Source organism: Nycticebus coucang, chromosome 15 (assembly GCF_027406575.1).
Source record: "Nycticebus coucang isolate mNycCou1 chromosome 15, mNycCou1.pri, whole genome shotgun sequence".
NCBI classification, from domain to species: Eukaryota; Metazoa; Chordata; class Mammalia; order Primates; family Lorisidae; genus Nycticebus; species Nycticebus coucang.
In genome coordinates, this window is record NC_069794.1 from 51,345,524 (window position 1) to 51,370,911 (window position 25,388).

The 25,388-nt window shown below is 35.0% G+C and overlaps 1 protein-coding gene across 1 annotated transcript in view; it reads left to right on the top strand.

Moving 5' to 3' along the window:
* The window catches only part of DIAPH3 (diaphanous related formin 3), a 578,378-nt gene that overhangs the window by 327,133 nt on the left and 225,857 nt on the right, over positions 1-25,388 (top strand). Inside the window, exon 21 of the mRNA XM_053563890.1 lies at positions 16,245-16,484. Coding sequence (XP_053419865.1) covers positions 16,245-16,484 — 240 coding nt within the window. The remainder of the gene's footprint in view (positions 1-16,244; positions 16,485-25,388) is intronic.

The following is a 25,388-nucleotide window of genomic DNA, read 5'->3' on the forward strand; positions in this document are numbered from 1 at the left end:
TTTTTAAAAATATGCTATCTGTGACTTATTATACTTAGAAGATGATGGTTTGGATAATAGGAACAAGGAGAGAGATTAATTTGGAGTTTCAGGTTAATGGCTTAGGCAATTACATCTAAACATACAACAGGCAAGTAATTACATAGCAGTTATACATTTGCCTTTTGTTTAGTGATTTACTGTTTACAAAGTCTGTTCATATACATTAATCTGATATGTTCCTTACAATAGTTCCTTAGGGTTGCAAGAACTGAAAGGCTCTTATAGAATAATTGAGTTAACCAAGAACCCTCATATGCCATAGCAAAAAAAGGTTCATACTGAGGATTTCTGATTCCACATCTCCATATGTATTTTTTTTCCACTATACTGTTTTCTTTCTAGACATAGGTCTCTTGATATTTTGGCAAAGGAGTAGATGCACACAGAGGTGGAAAAAGGAAAGGTGTTTCGTTTGTTTTATTTTAAGATAGGATCTTACTCTGTTTCCCCAGCTAGAGTGCAGTGGTGTGATCATAGCTTACAGCAAACTAAAACTCGTGGGCTCAAGAGATCCTTTTGCCACGGCCTTCCGAATAGCTGGGACAACAGGCACACACCACCATGTTTAGCTAATCTCTCTATTTTTTGAAGAGATGAAGTCTTGTTCTTGCTCTTACTCAGGCTGGTCTTGAACTTCTGGCCTCAAGTGATCCTCCTGCCTTGGCCTCCCAAATGCTAGGATTACAGGTGTGACCCATCACCTCTGGCCAAGGAAAATATTTTTAAATACAGACTTTTGCTTGTTTTATATTTTTCTTCAGGACCTATACCATTTCTGCTTTTATTTACCAAAACCAAAAAGTAATACAAACGATATTCTATCCTTAGAAACATCTGACCCAATTGGAGTGAAATCCTCTGCCCTCCTTTAAAGAGCCCCATAAATGTATACAATTCTAAAATGTGACTATCCTGTCTTGCTCATTACTTTTGTACCCTGACCATGGACCTCACTTGAGAAGGCCTTTCTCCATTCTGTCCCCTGGTTAACAGGAAAACTAGCCCTCTGATGCTAAGCACTTGAAAACTCCAGGACTCCTTGAATCAATTGTGTAAACTCTGATTTGACCTAATTCATGTGTGGCTCCTGGAACAAAGGGTGGCAGTGTTTTGGCCCCATATGTATTTGGTTAATTATAGCACTTGTTTGAGTTGTTTTTCTCCCCTTTTTTGATTTCCTTACATTTTCATTTTGTATATAATTGTTATGTTTCATTAAACATCCTTATCTTTCATACCAGACTTAGCTTTTTAAAAAAGAATAAATGTATTTGTTTTTTCTTTCCACTAACATTGGGTCAAGTTCCTATCCTGAAAGTTAGGTATTATCCATTATTACTGCTATTTTTTTTTTTCAAGGATACCAATTTTGTATTCAACTCTAGATATTATATTAATTTAGAAGAGTAGATACCAAATAGTGATTTTTTTTCTTCTTTAGTGAAAAGCTAACATTAACTTATATATCACCAGCATCGCTGCTACCAAATCTTTTAACTTTTTGTATTTTTCCAAATTTCTATCTGCCAGGAATATCTGGAAATTTGTCAAATTTTTATTTGCTAGGAAATTTTTTTGTGTGTGCTTGCAAATGTACCACTCATAATACATTGACTTACGTTTATGCATTAAATAGTCAAGACTTAGTAGCATAAATTTTAATTTATTTAAAGAGTCTTATAGTTGTGGCTTAATTCTGAAACTAGGTCAATGATTATTCTGTCAATATTTTTGTTTACTGTTGTAACATTATGTAAGCTCTGTAACATTATTGAATTTTTATGCTGTGGGCAAGTAAAATCTTCCTAGCCTATGTGTATTATGTCAGTGTTTCCTTAGAAAGTAGCTCCCCTTAGAGCCCCTAGCAACAGTAAAGTGCTTATGTCATTCTGATGAATTGAATGTCAGTATGTTCTGAAAGGATTTAAGGTTCCAGCAGCTTTATCTTATGGGTTTTCCTGATACTATATTTATCTTTTTCCTAAGTTCTGAACCAGGATTTTCAAAAGCATTCTATATTTTTATTTTTATTTATTTTATTTTTTTTTATTAAGTCATTCACATAGATCATGAATACATTTATGCATACGTGCGGTACAATGTGTTGATTTTTTTTTTTTATGCAATCTGACATGGTTACATCAAACCGATCAACATAGCTGTTGCTTCATTTACGTGATTATTGTGTTAAGACATTTATGTTTCACACTTGACAGATTTGACCTGCACCCTTGCAATAAGCTCCATAGGTGTGGTCCCGCTTTTTACCTTCCCTCTATCAAACCTCCCCTCCCCTCTCCCTTCTCACTCCATTTCTTTCCTTCATCCTGGGCTATAGTTATGGTCTATCTTTTATAAGGAAGTGTGAGTAAATATAAGTTGGTTTCATAGAAGTACTGACTACATTGGATACTTTTTCCTCCATTCTTGAGATACTTTACTCAGAAAAATTTGTTCCAGGTCCCTCCATGTAAACATAAAAGAGGTAAAGGCTCCATCTTTTTTAAAGCTGCATAGTATTCCATGGTATACATATACCACAATTTATTGATCCATTCATGGAGTGAAGAGAAAACTACTTTCTGTCACAACAGTGCTTTCCTTTATTGCTCAGTCTCTTATTCTCATCCTTTGTGTATTTTTTGAAACCTTCTTTGCTTTTCTGTTTTCTTCCCATGAAGGACTTTGTCTGCTGTGGGCTCAGTTCCTTCTTACTGGATTCTTCTAAATTCCTTTGGAATTATCCATAATTTTGACTGTTGCCTTTAATAATTATTCATCTTCCCAGTTAGACAATACTTTTTCCTGAATTTTGTACTCCCTAAATTACAGGTTTCTGCTTATTATTTCTTGACCATGGGTCTTAGCTACAGCCCCATCCTTTGATTATATTCATTGCCCAAATCTTACCATCTGTCTTAGCTTCAGCAGACTTTCCTTTTTCTCCTCACACTTTAGTTTCCACATAGTTCTCCACTTCTGTTTAAATTATAGACCACATATCTGGCCCCTCTGGCATCTTCAGATAAAAACAGTTGGCATACTTTATTACTGAAAGGCAGAGGAATTGCCTTAAAAATGTCATTTAAGAGTTTTGAGCAGTTAGTATTTGCAATGAGTTGGTTAAAAAATATTGTAGGAAAATATTCAATATTTTCAAATAAACTGATCTGTGACATAGAGGACTTTTCCTATGTCACTATCTGTACCACCTCTACCCCTGACCCTGCCTCCACAAAATACCACCCAAAATGTGAATGTCTAGCTTTCGAACATAGTTATAGAAGGGCCAGTTGGCTGGAATTACATTGAAGAATCTGACTGTGTGATGTTTTTTTTTGGTTTTTGGCCGGGGCTGGGTTTGAACCCACCACCTCCGGCATATGGGACCGGCGCCCTACCCCTTGAGCCACAGGCGCCGCCCCTGTGTGATGTTTTTTGTTTGGATTCGATAGCTCTAGCTTTTCTTTTACTCTGTAACTAACTGACCTTAACCTGGTCTGCTGATCAATCTTGAACATGTAATTAATTAACCACTTGCAAATTCAGAGGATTTAGCCAAAGAGTCTCTTGAATGTAAGTATCATGTTTATGGTATTTTAATGATTTCTCATAATCCCTCTTTTGTTAAATGAAATTCTAAGTCAGGCAGGGATTGCCATGCTTACAGTATGTTTTTTCTTTTTTTTTTCTGTTTTTTTCGTAAAGGCTAATGAAATTGCAGTGGAAAGCTAAATTTAGAGTAGAATGAAGTGATGTTATTAATCTTAGAACGGTATTATTGAGAAAAGATAATGTATAATCTCAAGGATAATGCTGCTCCACCAGTTAATATAGAAACATATATATTGTTGTATTTGCCATTTTTTGATCTTCACTGTTTCAGGGTCTGTGCTTCATGTGTTGAATGCATTATTTCCACATAGCACCTAGTGAATTCCTGTTATAAAACTAAAGGAGGTTATATTACTTACATGCTTAAAATAACTCTCATGGTTTCTGAAACTTACTTTGTGTATTAGTACAGTCGCTTCAGCTTTATATTGATTAATGATAACATCGTGTATTTCTTCCTATCCTTTTCCTTTTAACCTGCTATTCTTGTGGGCCACAAATTCCTTTTTTATCCAATCTGATCATTTCTGCCTTTTAATTTGTGGTATTTAGACCATTTTTATTTAATGTGCTTACTTAACATGACACCATTTGAATCTATCATCTTACTATTTGTTTTCTATTTATCTCATCTATTCTTTAGTATTCTTTTTCTACCTTTCCTCAGATTACTTATTTTAATGACTCCTTTAACTACATATCTTTCTGTTGACTTATTAACTCTTATTCTTTGCTTTACTGTATTTCTGGTTGCTTTAGGATTTGTGGTTGGTTTAGGATTTGGGGTGTGTGTGTGTGTGTGTGTGTGTGTGCGCATATATATATATATATATTTGTATATATGTGTACGTAAGTTTAACTTTATTAAAAATATTTTATATACCATTTCTAGTGTTCTTCATATAAATCTAGACTTCCATCTGGAATCATTTTCCTTCTTCCTGAAGGATTACTTTTAACATTTCTTTTAGTTGTAGTGAATTCTATCAATTATTTTTTAGCTCTTCTAATAGTAATTTCATGATAATTTCTGAAATGATCTAGTTTTTATTTCTTCAGTCCCATCTTATATACTGTTTCATCCCGTATTTATTTTCTTTTTCCCACTTCAGGTTTATTTTATTCCTGGTTTTTCCTCTTCTTTGGTCCAAATGCCGCTTTCTCCTAGAATTGCTCTTCCCTCTCTATCCACCTTACCCTGTTTCTTTTATATATAGCATGTATTCCTATCTAAAGTGATCTGTCTGTTCTACTGGTTTTTGATAACTCTTTCTTTCCCTTTCTGTCTGCTTATTTATATATAGTACAATCCATGTGGACCAGGGTTTTGTTTTTCCTTTTAATTTTCATTAGGAATTTTGGTGGCTCAAAACAGTGACACATAATAAGAGTTCAAGAAATATTTGATACGTGATTGAATGAGTAATTATGTATGATTCTCACATAACTCCAGAAATAGACATTACCATTATGTACAAGTAAATGAGGTAACTTGTTAACTCAAAAGAGTAATTATTACAGCTTAGCTGTAATGCGTGCTTTTGTGACACTAAGGCCATACTTTACCTCTTAGGGTGGCAATTATTCTTGTATTTCTGTTTACTAAAGGTGTCCACTGTCCTCAAAGTTCCTTTTAGCAGTGATTTCTGTGTGCTTTTTTACTAGAGAAAATTATTTTTGATATTTGAAGATTAACTTTGAGTTAATAATAGATAAGAATTACTTGGAATGTTTAAATAGGAACTTAAATTTTTTGCTAATTCAAAAATAAGTCTGGAAATTTTGTTACTTTTTCTACTTTGGTATTTTAAATCTAAACCCCCACTACCCCACTAAATTCCTGCTTATTTATGTATAGTACAATCCATGTGGACCAGGATTTTGTTTTTGTTTTTAATTTTCTTAAAATTTCTGCGAAAAAGTGGGGTATTGGAGTCCATAATAAAATTGTGGGCTGTTAGCTTTTATTTTTCTGTGATGATTTTTCTGTCTTTTTTAGTATGGAAACATAATGCTTTCTAGTCAGACCATCTATGCAGTACTGAAATTTTATGGCACAGTTTGCTTAATGTCTTTCATTTGGAAAAACAAAACTTCATTATAGTCACATACTAATTACTAGCAGCGCATCATTCATTTGAAATAAAGCCTAAAGCATTTTGTAGTTATAAGCAAAAAGGTCTCTTATGATTCATCACTTTGCAAACAACGTTGTTTTAAGGTTGCCTTTTAGATCTATCATCTAGTGCCTAGGAAGCCTTTTTCTGTACTCTGTAAATCTCATTATGTTGGTCTACATTTAATCTTATAAGACTACTCTAAAAACACAAGGGGAAGGTAAGACTGGACTTATGGAACTAAATTACTACAGAGTTAGGCAATTTTGTTGCAGTCGTAGCTTCACTTGTAATTATTGTAGATATATGCTGGTTCATTTGGAATTTTATGTCTTGCTCACGAAGGTACCATTGTTTCTGGAAGGATCCATAAAGTTCAGTTTTAGTCAAGTTGAGTTGATTCTGTAACATGCATTTTCCTACTCAGTGTGCTGTCCTCACTGGTGAAAATGTGAAAACTTGATGAAAAGAGGTTATGTACACAGCATTTACATAATGCCAAAGCAACTCTTCATAACTTACTTTTTAATTATGTAGGAAAAAATAGTAACCTAACATTAGAAAAGCTTTTGGACACTACTTTATATGTGTAAAGGTATAAAGAGGAAGAGATTGTGAGGATGTGATAAGGCAAATGGGGCAAAATGTAAACAATTTGGTTAATCTGGGTAAAGAGTGGGCTATTTGTATATTAAAAACTGAAATTATGTTATAATAAAAGTTTTAAAAATTCCACTTACAGTAACATAAGAAAAACTTAAAATAGGAGTGAATTTAACAAAAGATATGTAAACTGTTAAAAGTGGTAATACTAGACAAAATATGCAAGTGAACTCTTTTTGGGCAGTGGACAACCAGTAGCAAAAGGTTATCATCCTTGATTGGACAGAAAATTTTGAATCTCATGAATACTCTGCCTTTGGCCCGGTGACAGCTTTTCATTTATACCACAAAGATAGGCATGTTTTAGCAGAAGATGTAGGTCTCCCTGCGCTAAAGAGCCAGAGACCAGAATTTATAGCAGTGAAACAGCTGGTATCAGCGGGGCAGGGCACTAATAAGGAAGGGGTTGTGCAGAATGTGACTTCAGTAGTCTATGTGGATATTTCCCTTGAGTCTGTTCCTTGGGGCTTGGGTGTTTCTACGCTGAGCAAGATTTGCCAGATAGCAGCTGCTATAGGGTGGAACAAAGGTCCTAGAGGTGTAGCTTTACAGGGAGGAATTGGAATTATGACTCTGCCAAGACAGAGGAATCTTCTTTATACTTCATTAACATACTTGGCATTCACTTAAGTAAGGAAAAGATTGTGCTTTAGGAAGGAGGACCACACTCTAGAGAAGAACTGTTAGATCCATCCTGCTAAAGCCTATATCAAGGCTTAACAAACTCCTTAGGGAAGACAATTTGGATATTGCGTTCCACAAGTTAGAGGTTCTAGGGAAACACCTCTTACTTTCCACAGAGCTACACTAATGACATATAAACTGAAGCCTGTACAGCTTAAGTGATCACAGCTTAAAGAGAATTGCTTAACCCAAGAGTTTGAGGTTGCTGTGAGCTGTGACGCCATGGCACTCATACTGAGGGTGACATAATGAGACTGTCTCAAAAGAAAAAAGAAGAAAAGATGAGCAATTTTCAAAGGTATGTCTCTTCAAGGGCATATATTGTTCATTCTAGACCACGTAGGGGAAATCTAATAAAAGGAGATATAGTTAAGAAGCCAGTAGAGGAAATAAAATACTAAAAATTACTTGATTAACACAAAGGAGGAAAGGAATAAAAGTGGTTATCTTGGGCTGTTATAACAAAATACTGTGACTTGGATGACTTCAACATAGCAGAAATGTATTTTCCGCACTTCTAGGAGCTAGGAGTTTCAAGGAGGGTGCTGGCAGATTCCATGTCTGGGGAGGGGGGCCACTTTCTGATCCATAGAAAGGATCACTATGTTAGGACATAGTGGACGAGCAAGGAAGCTCTATGGGGCCTTTTTATGAGGGTGTTCATCCCATCCATAAGGGCTCTGCCTTCATGATCTAATCACTGCCCTAAGGCCTTCCCTCCTAATTCCTTTACATTGGTAAGTAGAAACAAACACATACACTGCAACATATGTGTTTGCGAAAGGGCACAAAATTCACACCATGGCAGGAGGAAAAAAGCAGAAAAGGCATATGGAAAACAAATAGTAAAAAAAGCATTAAAGTATCATGAGTATATGTATTGCAGAAGAGGAATATTTCAAGGCAAGGCATATTACAAGAATTAGAGTATCATTACACAGTGACTAAAAGAATAATTCACCAGGAAGAGATAATCATCTTAAATATGTATGACTGATAATAGAACATCAAAATATATGAAGCAAAACCTGGCAGAATTAAATGGAAAAATAGATAACTCCTCAATCATAATGAGACTTTAATACCCCTCTTTAAATAAATTCTTGAAAAAGTAGACAGAAAAACATCAGTAAATATTTAGAAAATCGAGACAATTCCATCAAGCAACTCCATCAATATGGTTCTGATGAGAACACTAACTGCAACAGTTGCAGATTATACATTCTTTTCAAATGCGTATGGGACATTTACCAAGGTGGGCAGTTAGCGACATAAAATAAGTCTGAGTAATTTTCAAAAGATTTGTTATCTAACAGAGCATGCTTTCTGTCTACAACAGAATTAAGAGGGCAATAATAAAACATCTCTAACTGCTTAAATATTGCATAACATAGTTTTAAACTACTAGTAGACCAAAAAGAAGTTATTTTGAATGAAAAGAAAATGAACTGCTAAAAAAGAAAACAAAATTTGCAAATTGCTGATATCAGGAATCAAAGAATAGAATCTACTACTGATTAAATTAGAAAATCATACATAAACATAGCTGTAAATGTTTTCACCAAAATATTTCTATACTAATATTGCCAGTGATAAAAAGGAGAGAAAAATTATAGTTATTTAAATGAATGCAAAATAAAAAGCATTTGACAGAATTCAAAGTTTTTTATTATACAGTCTTTAGCAAACTAGAAATACATGAAAACTTCCTCAACCTGATGTAGGACATCTGTGGAAAACTTGGAGTTATACTCAATGATGCTTTCTCTTTAATGCTTGAAAACCAGTCAAGGATATCTATTTGCATTACTTCTTTTTACCATTATAATATATGTTCTAACTTGTATAATCAGAAAAAAATAAAAGGCTAGTAGGTTGAAATTGAGGAAGTACAATTTTTTTTAGCTAATGTGACTGTTTATAGGAATTCCTATGGCATCTCTGTTAGAGGGAACCAATGAATTTATTGGTGTCATTGAATAGTCAGTGTACCAAAACCAGTTGTTAAATATTTCTTCTGTAAGCAGCAAAACACTAGAAAATGTACTTAAAATAGTGCCATTTACAATGGCATTAAAAAATGAAGAGTACATAGGGATACATTTCACTAAACATATACATTTCCACCCTGAAACTGTAAGATATTGCTGAGAGAAGTTAAAGAAGTTGCAAAGACATGGTGTTATATACCTTTATTATAGATTGGAAGATTTAAGATTGCTAAGATTTCATTTCTGTCTCAAATGATCTATAGATTCATACATTCCCACTCAAATTACCAACAGGTTTTGTTATAGAAATTGACAATTAGTTACTAAATTCATAACAGCATGCAAAGGACCTAGAATAGAAAAAGAAAAGAACTTGTAGAACTTAGATTGCTGATTTAATATTAAGACTGGTTTTGGCTTAAGGATATAAAGTAAATTTTTCCTGGAAAGTTAGAAATAATCCCATAAAGATACTATCATTTGACTTTCAACAAAGGCTTCAAGGTTATTCAAATGGGGAAAGGAATTTCTTTGTATCAAATGATGTTTTAAAACTTGAATGTCTTGTGGTCTAACATAAATCTCAAGTTCTGCTTTATACCACCCTCAATAATTTAAGGAATGGAGGATAAACCTAAGCACAAAAAGATAAAATATAAAGTTTCTATTATCGAAGCTAGAATGATACATACATTGGTAAAGGGAATGTAAAATGGTGTAAATCACTTTGCAAAAACAGTCTGACAATTTCTTAAGTTACACTATATCTTTTAGATATTTAATAGAAGTGAAAATACTCATATGAGATTTTTTTTTATAATAGTCTGTATTTGGTCCTAGTGCTGCCCTAACAAATGTCCACAATCTTTGTGGCTAATAACAACAGAGATTTATTCTCTCACATTCTGGGGCCCGAAGTCATAAATCAAGGCGTTGGCATGATTAGTTTCTTCTATGTAGAGGCTCTGAGGAAGATTCTGGCTCTCTCTTAGATTCTCATAGCTGCTAACAAGCCTTGGTGTTTCTTGGTTAATCACACTCTCTCTATTTCTCTCTCTCTGACCCCAACCTACCCTACCCCTCGTCCACCTCCCTCCCTCCCTCTCTCTGTAACTCCCTCTCCCCTTCCTTCTCCCTATTCCTCTCCCCCTCTCCCCTCCTGCCTTGGGATTTAGGGTCCACCCCCAATCCGGGATGGTCTCATCTTGAGATTAACTACATCTGCAAAAACTGTGTTTCCAAATAGGTAGTATGATCACATTCACAGGTACCAGAAGTTAGGATTTAGCCATATGTTTTTGTGGGCCTTTTTCAACTCAACCCTTTACCTAGTGCCAAATTGGGGGGGGGGGGGAAGTCTACCGTCAAGAAATAGGATAAACACATTTTGGTATGTTCTTACAATGAAATAAAATACTGACTCACACACTACACATGTATATTCTCACCATTATTATTTTGAAAGAAGTAGACACATATTTATATTTATTGTATGATTTTATTAATATAAATTTTAAGAATAGGAAAAACTAAGCTGTAGTGATAGAAATTAAAATGTTGGTTTTCTGTGGTAGGATGAGGATTGTCTAGAAACAGACATGAATGAATTAAAACACTATATGGTTCTGAGTTTTTATGCCAGTTTTTAATTCAACAGATATGAAACTTATGTGTTAAGATTGTTTGCCAAGACAGTCAAATTAAATAGGAAGTCTTGTCACTTTCTCATTTTCCCATTCATGACTTTATTTGCTCATTTGGACCTTCTTTGAAATCCTTAGTGGTCCAGAATTGATAAGAATTTGTAAACAAAGGTAAAACAATATCTAATGCCTGTAACTATTTTTTGACTAGATGGAGAATATACATTTTATTTAAGATATTTTTTTACAAAGCTTTGCTTTACTTCCTTCTATAAAACTTGTAAAAATTGTACCATATGAACTTCTCTATTGTGTAGTTTTCTTGAACAATTAAAATTATTTTTGGTATAGCAGCTTTAATATCATGATAGCATATTTATTTAATAAAACATTTTTTATATTAATAGTACTACTTAGGCATAAGGCACCTTAACAGTTATTCTTTTGAATCTTTTCTTAAGTGAAATGAACTTTTTTCCTGAGAGTTCTGAAGATCATAAACATATGGGCCTGCTAATAGTAAAAGATAGATATTTTTCATATCATTAGAAAAATAAGATTCAAAACATTTTTATGTATCTTAATTTTGTGATCTAAGTATTAGATGATACTATTATTCAAAGTACTTTCTCTTTCACAAAGATGCACTTGTAGTTTCACCTTCTTGTTTTATCATACCTCTCAGAGAACTGAAGAATTAGCTATTAGGGAAATAGGAGTGAAGAGTATAATGTGGAGGGACAGCAAAAGTAAATCTGGAAGAGTATTAAAAATTCTGCACAAGAGGATGTAGTTGCTTACAGTAAGGAGAGAAGACAGAGATATTGAGATAGGGTAGGTAGCAGTCAGAGCTCATGGCAGGACCATTCTCTGTGGTGTGTTACCTAATAACTGCTGTGGGGAAATTAAAATTCATTCTTACTTATTAAAAAAACAGAGTAAAGGAAGTTTGATTCCAGATGGTTTTAAAAATTGTGGTTATTAATTTTAACATTGTGATGCTTAGAATGGTAAGGACAGTTGATTAGAAGCAAGTTAGCTTTGGGCCCCAGTTTTACTAGCCATGTGACTTGAAGGAGTCATTTAATTTACCTGAGCTACTGTTCCATTATTCCTTATAATTGAGTATTTACAAAGTATATGAACTAAAGCTTTTAGAATATTAAGTAAATTAACACTAAAGCCAGTAACCTCCCAGTCAGTAGGATATTGCACTCTTAGAAAGTAAGTTAAATGAATGTTTTATTTTATAATGACTTTAAGGAAGAATAAGAGTGCAGTGGAACATGTACTTTTGAGGTGACTCTACACAGGTCTGCATAATAAGGTAGAGGAAAAAACTCACCAAATTTTGAATGAGTTCACTTTTGACAACCTCTTACTTATAAAAGAAACTGAGCACACTATTAATAGATATGATGTTAAACATAGTTGTCATAAGAAAAGTCATTAATACTGTTTTTTCCAATAAATTAATGGATAAAATTAAAATTATGACTAGGTGCAATAGCTCATGTCTGTAATTCCAGCATTTTGGTAGGCCAAAACAGAAGGATCCTTTGAGCCCTGGAGTTTGTGGTTACAGTGGGCAATGATTATTCCACTGTACTCCACCGTGGGCAACAGAGCAAGATCCCTTCACTTTAAAAATTATATGTGAAAAAATAACCATAATGAGATAATGGCGATTGCATCTTCCTAGGGATCTCTTCTACATTTTACCTGTTAAGACAGATTGGAAGAATTCTATGATAAGGGCAGTAACTATGACTTTTGTGCTCCTCACAGCACGGAGGGGAGCCCAGTCAATGTTGTTGGTTCATTGATTTTTTTCTAATGGTCTTTTCATTTTACAATAAAATTACCCTTAGTGTTCTGGATATTGGGTATCGTTTGATTTTCACCCGTCACTGCCTTTGAGGTCTTTGCCTTCTGGCAGGTGACATCTGTGGGTGGTGGGGCAGGGAAGGTTGCAGGAATACTCCCTGCCTTCAAAAGAAAAAAAAGTGAAATCTGAGCATTTTTACTCTTTTAGATTGACCTTCATTTTATAGCTTATTATTGTTATAGGTTTTGGTTTTGTGAGTTTGCATTGCTAATACTCTATAATAGTAAATGTAAAGGGATTGCTGTAAAAAATGAAGTTTGAATTTCTTCTAACATTCTATTAACTACCTTACAGTAGTTTTTTTTGTAACTCTTTCTTTTATTGTAACTCTTCCTTTCTTCATCTTTTTATTAATGAATTTTTTGTCGCCATTTAGAATGTTACTTGAGCACCACCGCTCTCCATTTCTGCAGCCAGCTTAGTCTTTTCTAGTCAAGTCAGAACTCTAATGTCCTTACCAGGAGACCAGAATGTAAATCCAAAAATATGGGAGGTGGTGAGGATGAGGAAACATTGTCCAGACTTAATTTATAAATATACATTATATATACATATATATACATATGCATTATATACGTGCGTTTCTACCTTTTCCCTTTTTTATTTGATTCCATCTGAAGAAACAAACCTTGATTTAAATAATGAAAAAAATTCCTCCTATTATAGTAGCTTCCAAGGCCTAGATGTGGGAACATAGCCTTATAGGATTTTTTATTCTTGATTAAAAGGATAACCATTTGGCCTGGGGGATCATTGTACAGTTAAATAACGAACTAAGGACAGGAACTATATCCAGGTGACCTCGAAAGCTTGATAACTTTATCAGAATATATACATTTATTTGTCAGAATATTAATTTATTTAAATTTGGAAGAAAGAACAATATGTAAAGGACATCTAATAAAAAAAATTTACATTTGGAGCTCTGTTTTTAGGTTACCTCTCCTAACTTTGCTTTGTCAGGGTTTTTCATGAACTTATAGCACTTTGTTCTGCATTACATCATAGACTTACTCTATCTTTTCAAGGTATCTGTCCCTTGTGCCAGAAAGACTCATTATTCATACAAATCTAGGTTATATTTTTCTAGGAAAATTAATTACTTTGTGCTGGCTACATATGGTTAGCTTGTCAGCAGGAAAGCTTTAACATATTTTGTGGTGGTAAAATGTAGGTATTTAAGCAGTCTTTTTTTCCTCCTCTCCTTGTGCATGAAAGTAGTACATTAATATAAGTTAAAATGAATATATTTTGTAATAATGTTTTGCCTGGAGTACTAGAGAATTGCTTCTCATGTTTATTGCAAAGTGCCAAAAACCTGACTTCCTAATCATGAATAAGGACACCTTCTGAAAACAGAAGAGTTGTGAGCCCATTATACTCCTTTGGAATGGCCATATCTGTATATACTACATGGGAGTGCTGGAAAGACATATGTGTTAAAGTACATACCACTATTCTAAAGGCTATACTAAGTGTAATAGAACATTATTCATGTACCAATGTAGTATGGATGTCTACCATTTGTAGTGTTTAAGGATAAAGAAATCCAGGTATGTAAATATATTTGGGAGCATACAGTATATTTTAAAACAAATCAAATGTCTTTATGAGAAGTAATCACTGCTTAACCTTATTTTATGTGCTAGAGATGTAGTGTCTAAAAAGAATCATTCATGCCCAGTAAGATTTGGTATTATAAAAGGCTTTCCTTTGTCTTTCTACAATTTTATGTTGCTTAAACTAACTCTATAAAAATAACCTACCTTCCTCCCTCCCTCCCTGTTGCCCCTCGCGTCCTCCCTCCCTTCCCATCTCTCTTCTCCCCCCCCTTCCTCCCTTCCTCCCTGCCTCTTGCTTTTTTATTCAGGCTAGTTTTACAGTGCATGATCACAGCTCACTGCAGTCCATACTGAAGAAATGCTCCCACCTCAGCCTCCTGAGCAGTTGGGACTACAGACACAAACCGCCATGTCCAGTTCATTTTTTTTTTCTTTTTAATTTTTTATACAGATGGGGTCTCATTCACTGTATTGCCCGGGCTGGTCTTGAATACCTGGCCTCAAGTGATCTTCCTACTCAACCTCCCAAACCGCTGGCATTACAGGCACAAGCCATGGCACTTGGCTTTTTCTTTCTTTTTCAAAATGTCTTGTTGAGCTTACCACCTTTTTACTTTATTGTAGAAGAAAAAAATTATTTTCCCTAGACAAGGAAATTTGAAGGCATTCCTTTAAGTACTTTGTAGGGTGGATTTCTTCTTATTAAGCTTCTTAGTTGAGCTCTTAGAATCTTGATTAAGTGCACATAAACATTTGACATCTGAAGTGGCTAGTGAAAATGTTAGGTTTAAATTAGATAAATGATGGAACTTTCTAGTCACTGTAAGGATTTTGTCCATCTGAAAATATTCTCTATGAGGAATGTACCAAGGGCTAATTCTTCATTGCTTAGTTGTATTAGTATAGTATATTTTAAATAACAGTCATTATTATATTATGAGCAAATAGATAAATCTATCTCCTAAACAATCATGATTTTCATTATATTTGGAATCCTACAAACATTATACAGTATTGTTTTTTAGCTTTTCCCTTAGGGTCAATAGCTAAGAGGACTAGTCCTTCTTTTAACCCTTTTGAATTCTGTCACTGTTTTTTTCTTCTGTCCTTGCCTCAAATTGCTTTAGATATTTACAGTAGTCATTCAACTTCAATAATTTACTATTGCTGCCCCTTCAGTATATTTTAAGTCTTAAATTCCTAGTCAAGGAACTAATATCTGGCTGAAATGCAGTTGCATCTACAGGTAAGTAATTATTCCCCTTACAGGGGTTGGTATAACATCGGGAGTAAGCACAAAGGCAGGAACTCACCACTTTGTTCTTTTTGACACTGCCAACCCTCCACATTCCCAGTAGAGGAACCCAGAGTTCCAAACAGGACTCAGCTGGCACACGATAGATTTGTGGCTTTGTGCTGCTTCTGTTGTCTGCTGCTCCCATGTTTCCTGGCTCTGATTCTGCTAATTTAGTATGTGTCAGGAGTCATTCTACTTTCCTGTGTTTCCAAAGAAAGTCAATTTAGCACGAATTGGGACCTATTTACTTTCCCTCTATCTAACACATACTGTTAGTCAGCAGGGCTTCTGAGGCCAGCAGTTGGTGTTTGAGGAAAACAAACTCTCTTTAGACCTTTCTGAATATGTTTGAAACATGACACAGTATATTGCAGTTTGGAAGAAAAATTATTCAAAATAATGATATGAATGCTTTGTAATATGTTACTTGTGTATCCTTTTAACTTTCTCAAATTTGTTTTTTAAAAACTGTTTACTTTATTACTTAATTAAATTTTATTGTTTAATTAAAGCTTTCTTTTCATCGAGCATCTAAATTGTTAATTTTGGTTTTGAGGGATGACTCTGGATTCCTTACAAAAACAAGCAGGGCTTTTCTCTCTCTTCCCGCTATCAGTTTAAGGAGACATATTGCTTCTTTGGTACTGTCATACCCATAAATCATCCTAGAGTACTTGCAGTCGTATTGTGCTAAAGTATACAATGCATTTTAGAGGAAATCTGCTGTTTTCTTTTCAATCAGATGAGCAATGTGAAGAGACTACGGCCACGGCTCAGTGCTATTCTCTTTAAGCTTCAGTTTGAAGAGCAGGTGAACAACATCAAACCTGACATCATGGCTGTCAGTACTGCCTGCGAGGAGATAAAGAAGAGCAAAAGCTTTAGCAAGTTGCTGGAACTTGTACTGCTAATGGGAAACTACATGAATGCAGGCTCCCGGAATGCTCAAACCTTTGGATTTAACCTTAGCTCTCTCTGTAAAGTGAGTTTTTTTTTTAAAAACACATATTTATTTTCCTGAACACTTACTCTTAAATGTCAGCCTTGGTTACATTATTTAAATATTTTTATTTTGATGGACTCATTATCAGGAACTTGAACTGAACCATGAACTCAAACCCACAGTGAACTGAGCTAATTTACTCAACCTCTGAACTAAATCCAAATATTAATTTTCTCTGTTCTGCAAATCCAACTGAAGGATTTTGTTTCATAACAAAATTATATCACAAACCTGTGCTTTCTTAAACCAGTGATATGGAACATCAAAATATTATTTAAACCGGGCGGCGCCTGTGGCTCAGTGAGTAGGGCGCCGGCACCATATGCTGAGGGTGGCGGGTTCAAACCCGGCCCTGGCAAAACTGCAACCAAAAAATAGCCAGGCGTTGTGGCGAGCGCCTGTAGTCCCAGCTGCTCGGGAGGCTGAGGCAAGAGAATCGCTTAAGCCCAAGAGTTAGAGGTTGCTGTGAGCCGTGTGACGCCACAGCACTCTACCCGAGGGTGGTACAGTGAGACTCTGTCTCTACAAAAAAAAAAAGAAAAAAAAATATTATTTAAACTTAGTATTTCAGATAAACGCATACTGTGGTATATGTATTGAGTATTGCCCATGCTTGCTATTAAATTTTCACCTTTAACTATTTAAAGATTTCTCTGCATTGTTTTTTGTAAGCTGACTAAAAGGAGAGAAAATGAGATTGTTTTATATGAAGGGAAGTGATTACAGTAAGAATAAATATACTTCGATGCCATTGATTTTGAAATGTTTCTATCTAAAGATAATTTTAGAGCATATGAAAAAGAGTTAAGTTTAGAGGTTTTCGCCTCCTTGGTCTTCCACAAGTTGATTTTCCTTACAGCAAATATATTCTATGTTTTATGTAACAAAGCTCTTTCTTGAGGAGTGGGCCATGGTAATGCTGGTATTGATCTGCTAACAACAAATTTCCTCTCAGTTGCACATAACAAGAAAAGCTAGTTCGTGTTTTTGACCTTGTAACAACCACACTCTCTGATTAAGGAATTTGATTATTACCATTGCCAGTAAGGGAGCGAAGGTGAGAAACAGGTTCAGCTTTAGCAATGAGTTTACTGAATAGTTATTCTCTTGGGGCTATCATGAATTTTTGTACACAATATCCCTGACCTAAGCCCTTTTTGGTATTAATGCCGTGTGAGCTTTTCTGCTGTCTCATCTCCATCCTTCTGTCTTCTTCTCTTGTTTTCTCAGGCTGCTATATTTGGTTAAGACCCTTAGCATGGGTAATCCCATTCCTACAATGTATCTTGAAGATTTTGCCCATCTATTGCATGGTTATTCAGTGTGAAGTCTTATGCCAGGTGCCTTATAAGTTTGTCTTTTTTAATGTATGTGATTGATATTTACCTGTCATATATGGGAGGCATATTTTCCACATGTAAACCATTAATTATGATTAAGTGCTTTAATGAAAATGTATACACAAAGTTTGGCAGCAGAGTTAAGACAGAGAAGCTAGCTCAGCTACAAAGAGGGCAGTTAAGAATTCAGAGAAGAATTTTTAGGGAATTTTTAGGGCATGGTGGTTATGAACTTGGTGGCTGAAGAAGAAGGAGGCAAGCAAGACTGCCAGGTTCAGGTTTTCTCTGAGAAGGGAGACGAAGGATAAAAATAGGATGTCGAGCAAGGTAGGGGAGAAGTTAAGTCCATACCTACAGATCTACTATGTTTGTTTCCTGGTACAGAAGTATCTGTTCCTTTTTATGTTTGATATCTCAGATGTATAGCTGACTCACAAAAAGTTGGCGGCAGGCCTTCCTCTAAGAAGAGCTATGACAGGAGGCTAGTTCCAATTAATAAAGTGGAGTAGACTAATACAGTGCTGGCTACATAGTAAATACTCAATAAATAGTTGGTGAATTAATGAAACTTGTTGCAATAAGACACAATGTAGTGTTTCATGTTTATTTTGTAGTTGGAAATAAGTTTATATTGTCTCATTGAGTTATAACCACTGATGTATACTAATTTAAAAATCTTTTATGAATGCAAAGCATGCTGTTATTATCTTACTGCAGTTAGGCTTCAAACCAGTTAATCTGTCTCCAGATAAGGAGTTTACTACATTTTTATGCATTGAGACTGGGTATTTTGATCACCCCTCATAGGAGCCTTCTGTTGTGTAAGAAACAAAATAAATACTACATCTTCATATTTTTTATTAGACTACATGTCAAGTTGAAAGCATATATTGAGCAAGATGATATCTCATCATGTTTGTTATCAGAAGTAGCAGCTTGATCTTTGACGATTGTGATTGAATTTTCACACTGAGTATAAAGCATTTGGTTTGATGATAAGCCCCTACACAAGGAATTCCATATTTATTTGACAGTAGAAAGACAGGGAAATATTTTAATCTGTTAAAACATGCTGGGTAATTATATGACACTTAACATTCTATATCCAAAATCCTTACTTTTAAATGCCCTTTACAGATTTAGCTCAAGTATGGAAGATGCATGAAAATTCATATTAAATTATTAACTTTGCATTGTTTTGAAATAAGTATATGGATCTTCACTTCCAGCCATAGTATAGTTTACTTTTAGGAGCTATATTGTATCTTTGGATACATTTGTAATTGAGATGGCTAATTATAATGTCTCTGAGGTCAGAGAGAAAAGGTTCCTTTGTTTTTTTTTTTCTTTTTCTTTTATTTTTTTGTAGAGACAGAGTTTCACTTTATGGTCCTAGGTAGAGTGCCATGGTATCACACAGCTCACAGCAACCTCCAACTCCTGGGCTTAAGCGATTCTCTTGCCTCAGCCTCCCAAGTAGCTGGGACTACAGGCGCCCGCCACAACACCCGGCTATTTTTTTGTTGCAGTTTGGTCAGGGCCGGGTTTGAACCCGCCACCCTCGGTATATGGGGCCGGCACCTTACCGACTGAGCCACAGGTGCCGCCCGGTTCCTTTGTTTTTTATATCCCAAAGCTTTGATGTGATATATGACAAATAAATACAAAAGTAAAGTATGTCACATAAGGTAAACATAAACTAGAATTTGTTATTAAGATGTAATTAAAGGTTGTTTAGATGTGGGGCTTTTTGGTAGGCAAAGTGAGATGTAAGCATTTTCACAAAACTTAATATGCTAAAGGCTTATTCATAATTAAGGCCTATTCTGATTAGCTAAGGCTAATTTTGTAAGAATTTTCACATGCACATCTTTATAAAAGGAAAATGTGGAATAGTATCCTTATAAACAACAAATGAAAGAATTAGTTTCATAAGGATCTTTTTTTTTTTTTTTTTGACAGAGTCTTGCTCTGTCACTCAGGTTAGGGTATAGTGGCATCTTCACAGCTCACGGCAGCCTCAAACTCCTAGGCTCAAGTTACCCTCTTGCCTCAGCCTCCCAAGCAGCTAGGGCTACACATGTGTGCCACCACACCCAGGTAATTATTTTTCTATATTTTACTTTATAGAGACGGGATTTTATTCTTGCTCAGGCTGTTTAGGAATTCCTGATCTGAACCAATCCTGTTGCCTAGGCCTCCCAGAGTGCTAGGATTACAGTGATCTTTCTTTTAAAACCATGCTTCTCTCCTCTCCTCTATACATCCCCTATACAAATGTACTTTCTAGTCACAGTAGTGACACTTCTAGTTTAGGTAAAATGGTATAAGTAACCTTGCTTTCTGATGGCTCGACTTTTTAGAAGTATAAACAGAACTATACAGAAAAATGGAGGACTGATCATCTTTCAGAAGTTCTCCAGAAATATTACTAAAATTTAGATAAAAATTGGCTAACACAGGCCGGACATGGTGGCCCACACCTGTAGTCCTAGCACTCTGGGAGGCTGAGGTAGGTGGATTGCCTCAGCTCAGGATTTGGAGACCAGCTTGAGCAAGAGTAATACCCAGTCTCTAAAAAATAGCTGGTCCTTGTGGCAGGGACCTGTAGTCCCCGCTACTCAGGAGGCTGACGCAAGAGGATCGCTTGAGCATAAGAGTTAGAGGTTGCTGTGAACTGTGACACCTAAGACACTCTATGGAGAGCGACAGAGTGAGACTCTATCTCAAAAAAGAAGAATTGGTTAATAGGCATTTTGAGATTATATTCTTTTGGTGGGGGGACTGTTATTGATTAAATGTAAATCTTATCCTTAGAAGGCTAATCAGAAGATGGTAGGTGCTTTTCTGACCAAAATGCCTACCTGGAAAAATTTGTGTCTGGTTAGTGTCGAGGGTGTTTCTCCAAGATAACCTGCTGCCAAAACCAAGATCTTTTTTTCAAGTAGGTCAGCATTCTAGGTAAAGAATAAATTGACCCAACCATCAAAGTTCAATGTCATATTAAAATATATGTAATAATTTTGTCTTATAAATTTAAGAAGCAGGTGTTACTAATTCACACATAATGTTTAAAAATGTTTACTGATGTGTGATTTCTGAATAACAAATCATTCTGATTAACGCAACTGGAGAATGTAGCTCTTCTAGGAAATTATTAGTAAACTGACTTCCTATATTGAGATAATCGATAAAGTTTTGAAGGAATTTACTAAGTGTAATAACTAATTTTTTCTCAGTATTTATGCTGTTATTCTTTGCAAAAATTGCAGAAACAAGTAACTATTGATTTTCCTTTAAATTTATCCATACTGTCACTTCGTGAGAAGCTTTCTGTTCTCTAGGACAGTAGAATATATAATAAGTTCAACTCATAGTTGGAGTCATTAAAAGACGCATGGTAACTGGGCTGTGGGGGTTGGAGTTTTGATGTTAAAAGGGTTGGGGTGGCAGGCTAGATTGATTTTTACTATAAATTCTTTTTTCTAGTGTGTGATTTTTTAATTGCATCTATGAACATTCCTTTTATTATATAAATACAGGCTACCCAAAGGTAGAATAACTTCACTAAGACTATGATGGGTGTAATTAAAACAACAGAAACAACAAACATAGGATTCACATTTTCTTTAATGTTTCTAGCAACCCTAGTGAATGACATTTAAAATTAGGACAGCACTTTCCTGGATGACATTGATTTATAACCTGGAATATACTTAACAAATACCGACTGCCTCAGTCCCTACACCAGTTAAATTAACTCAGAATGTATGGACGTGGTTCCCAATTAGTGACATATTTTAAAAAGCATCCTGGGTAATTTTAATACTCAACTTGAGCTGAGCAGTACTTTATCCGTCTTCTGCCTTACTTGGATATCCCAGAATGCAAAATTCCTGATTGATAGTCTAGAATGAACAAACAAACAAACATCTCAATGGAAAAAATGAAAACCTCTAAATAAAAACAAAAAAGGAACAACTTCTCTTCTTCACTTAATGATAAAGGGTGAAAATATTTCCCTAAACTACTGCTTTACTTTCATGCCAAACTGAACACTATTCTCAGAAGGAAAAACAAAAACAAAAACAAAAACTTTGAAAAAGCATGAATTTCAGGCACATAATAGAACCCAAGCAAGGTCATAGGGAGGGTCTTGAGTCATTTTGGAATTCTCTACCTTCTATTAAGTACAGAGTATCAGTGACTATAAAAGCATGAGAAGGAATGTCTTTGCCTATCGTAGGAGGTTTTTCTCTTGCATACCTGTTGCAGTCACACAGATTAATATTGTGTATCATTTCTGTGAAAATGTGATTCTCATGTATCACTTTTTCCTTTACTCTATGAAGTTACTGTTTAGAAAGTTCTCTGCCAAACAAATTCATTGTTTCATCAGAATTCAGTGTATTTTTTAGAGGGGTTTATATTCTTTATCAGATTGGCAAAATCATACCAGTAAATTTTGGTACTCCTTTAAAGTACAGCAGTTATGGGCCAGCAATTTGCAAATAACAAGTGCCATTCTCATTGTAAAATGCAGCCAGTGAAATCACAAAAAAACTGATTTCCAAAGCAATGTGAAACTATTTACAAAGCTTAACCCCCTATGACTCATTCACTGCAATATTTAATCTATACGCTTTTCTAAGAAATATTTAGTTGGCTTTATTAAGTCGTTTTTGATAAATACTTTCTGTATCATCTATGTTCTTTTAATTGTTATTAGGCATTACAAATTAAAATTGTTGTTTTACAGAAGTGAAAAGGATGGAGTGGATTTGTTCAGGTTCAGCCAAGATATTGCTTGTATGTTATCATCTTACTGCTCTCATAACAACCATCGCTGCTGATTCCCCTTTTCTCCCAACCAAATACCTACCCTGAGAACCTTCCTCAATACGATACTTATAGATAACTACCCCATCAGAGCTAGTGCCCAAGGTGATTCTTTTTTTTTTTTTTTTTTTTTTTTCCAGTTTTTGGCCAGGGCTGGGTTTGAACCCACCACCTCTGGCATATGGGGCTGGCACCCTACTTCTTTGAGCTACAGGCACCGCCCCCAAGGTGATTCTTAATTGCCATAACTGGTTTAGTTTAGTCTCCTCTTTAATAATCAAAAACAAAACAGATAAGTCACTCCATTCCTTATATTCTAAGAAGCTTAACTCTTTACATCTTTATAAAGGGTCCACATTTTTTCTTAATGTTTGGAATCAGATACAAAAGATACAACATATTATTCATGTAATAATACCTAGTGGTATTTATGAACATTTGTTCTTGAGGAACAGGGATGAGTATGATGAAATGAGTCCATAAGTGGCTTTCAACTATGGTTCTCATGTTTGGAGGTACATACAGAAATATTACTACAGAAAACTTGGAAAAATACCAATTAAGGTATTTCAGGCATGGGTTTTCCTTTAAGTGTCAAGTTCAGAAGTTTCTGTGTTCTACTTAAAAGTTAAAATTAGTGGGTTTGATCCATTTATTAGAAATCAAAATAAATAAAATCAGTGTACAGAAGTCAGCAGCCTTCGGATATGCCAACAATAGTCAAACTGAGGTTCCGATCAAAGACACAGTCCTCTTCACAGTAGCATCAAAGAAAATGAAATACCTTGGAATATATTTAACAAAGTATGTGAAGAATGTTTACAAAGAAAAGTATTAAACACTGAGAAAAGAAATAGCAGAGGATTTTAACAATTAGAAGAACATATCATGCTCATGGCTTGGAAGGATCAATGTTGTGAAAATGTCTGTACTACCCAAAGCAATCCATAGATTTAATGGAGTACTCATTAATATACCAACATCAGACCTTCAAGCTCTTAAAAAAATAGTTCTACATTTTGTATGGATACAGAAAAAACTCCAAACAGCTAACATAATTCTAAAAAATAAGAATAAATCTGGAAGCATCACATTCCAGACTTCAGACTATACTGTGCATCTATAGTGATCAAAAAGGCGAGGTATTGCCATAAAAATAGAGGCACAGATCTGTGGAACAGAATGGAGAATCCAGAGATGAAACCAGCCTTATATCACCATCTGATCTTTGACAAAGCAAACAAAAGAATCCTTATGTAATAAATGGTGGTGAGAGAAGTGGTTAACCACGTAAAAGATGAAAACTAGACCCACACTTTCTCACCACTTACAAAAATTAACTTATAATGGGTAATAGATTTAAATTTAGGACATGAAACTATAAAAACCCTATAAGAAAATGTGGGAAAAACTCTGAGTTTTATTGGCCTAGGGAAAGAATTCATGAAGAAAATCCCTGTGCCAGTCACAGCAACAACAAACATAAATAGGTCCCGATCAAGTTAAAAAGTTTCTGCATAGCTAAGGGCACAATTAACAAACAGACATACTACACTACAGAATGGGAGAAGATACTTGCATGCTTCAACTATGTTAAAGGCTAATAACCAAAATGTACAAAGAACTCAAACTAGGTAAGAAAAGATCAATCAACTCTATTAAAAACTGGGCAAAAGACATGAACAAAAAATTTTCTCACAAGGATAGACAAATGGCCAAAAGAACCCATGAAAGAATGTTCATTGTTCCTAATCGTGAGAGCAATGAAAATCAAAACCACTTCGCTATATCACCTAGCCCCGTGAGAATGGCCCACACTGCAAAGTCCCAATCCAGCAGATGCCAGTGTGAGTACAGAGAGAAGGAAATGCTCGTACGATGTTGGCGGGACTGCAAACTAATACAGCCTCTGTGGAAAGAAGTACAGAGATTCCTTAACAAACTATAGTAGGCTTGCCATTTGATCCTACAATCCCATCACTAGGGATCTTCCCAAAAGAAAAAACGTAATTTTACTATAAGGACTTTTGCATTCAAGTGTTTATAGCACCACACTTCACAATTGCAAAGATAGAGACAACCTAAGTGCTCTCAACACATGAATGGATTAATAAATTTGGGCTGTATACCATGGAATACTCTTTGGCAATAAAAAGATGCAGATTTCATATTTTTTGTAGCAACCTGGCTGCATTTGGAGAACATTCTACCTAGCAAAACACCGCAAAAATGGAAAAACAGTCATTACTTATCTCATGGAACTAAAGCAATAATAAAGGAATATTGCTAACAACACAAAGCCTATAAATGTGATAACCTAGATGAAATGGACCTTGATGGATACAATCTAGCAAAACTCACACAAGAAGAAATGGATAATCCAAGTCTATTAAAGTGAATGGAACCACTAACTAATAACCTTTCCAAACAGAACAAGACTCAGATGGTTTTACCAGTAAATTCCACCGAACATATAACAAGAAATAACAAGAATTCTGTAAATCTGTCTGAGTAAACAGAAGCAGAGAGAACACTTCCTAAGTCATTCTGTAATGAGCCCAGGTTGGCTTGATATTTGAAAATCAATTAATATAATTCATCATACCAATGGGCTAAAGATGAAAAATCATATCAACGTATAAATAGATGCAGAATAGCATTTGATAAAATCCAAAATGCATTCATGATAAAAGTTCTCAAAAAA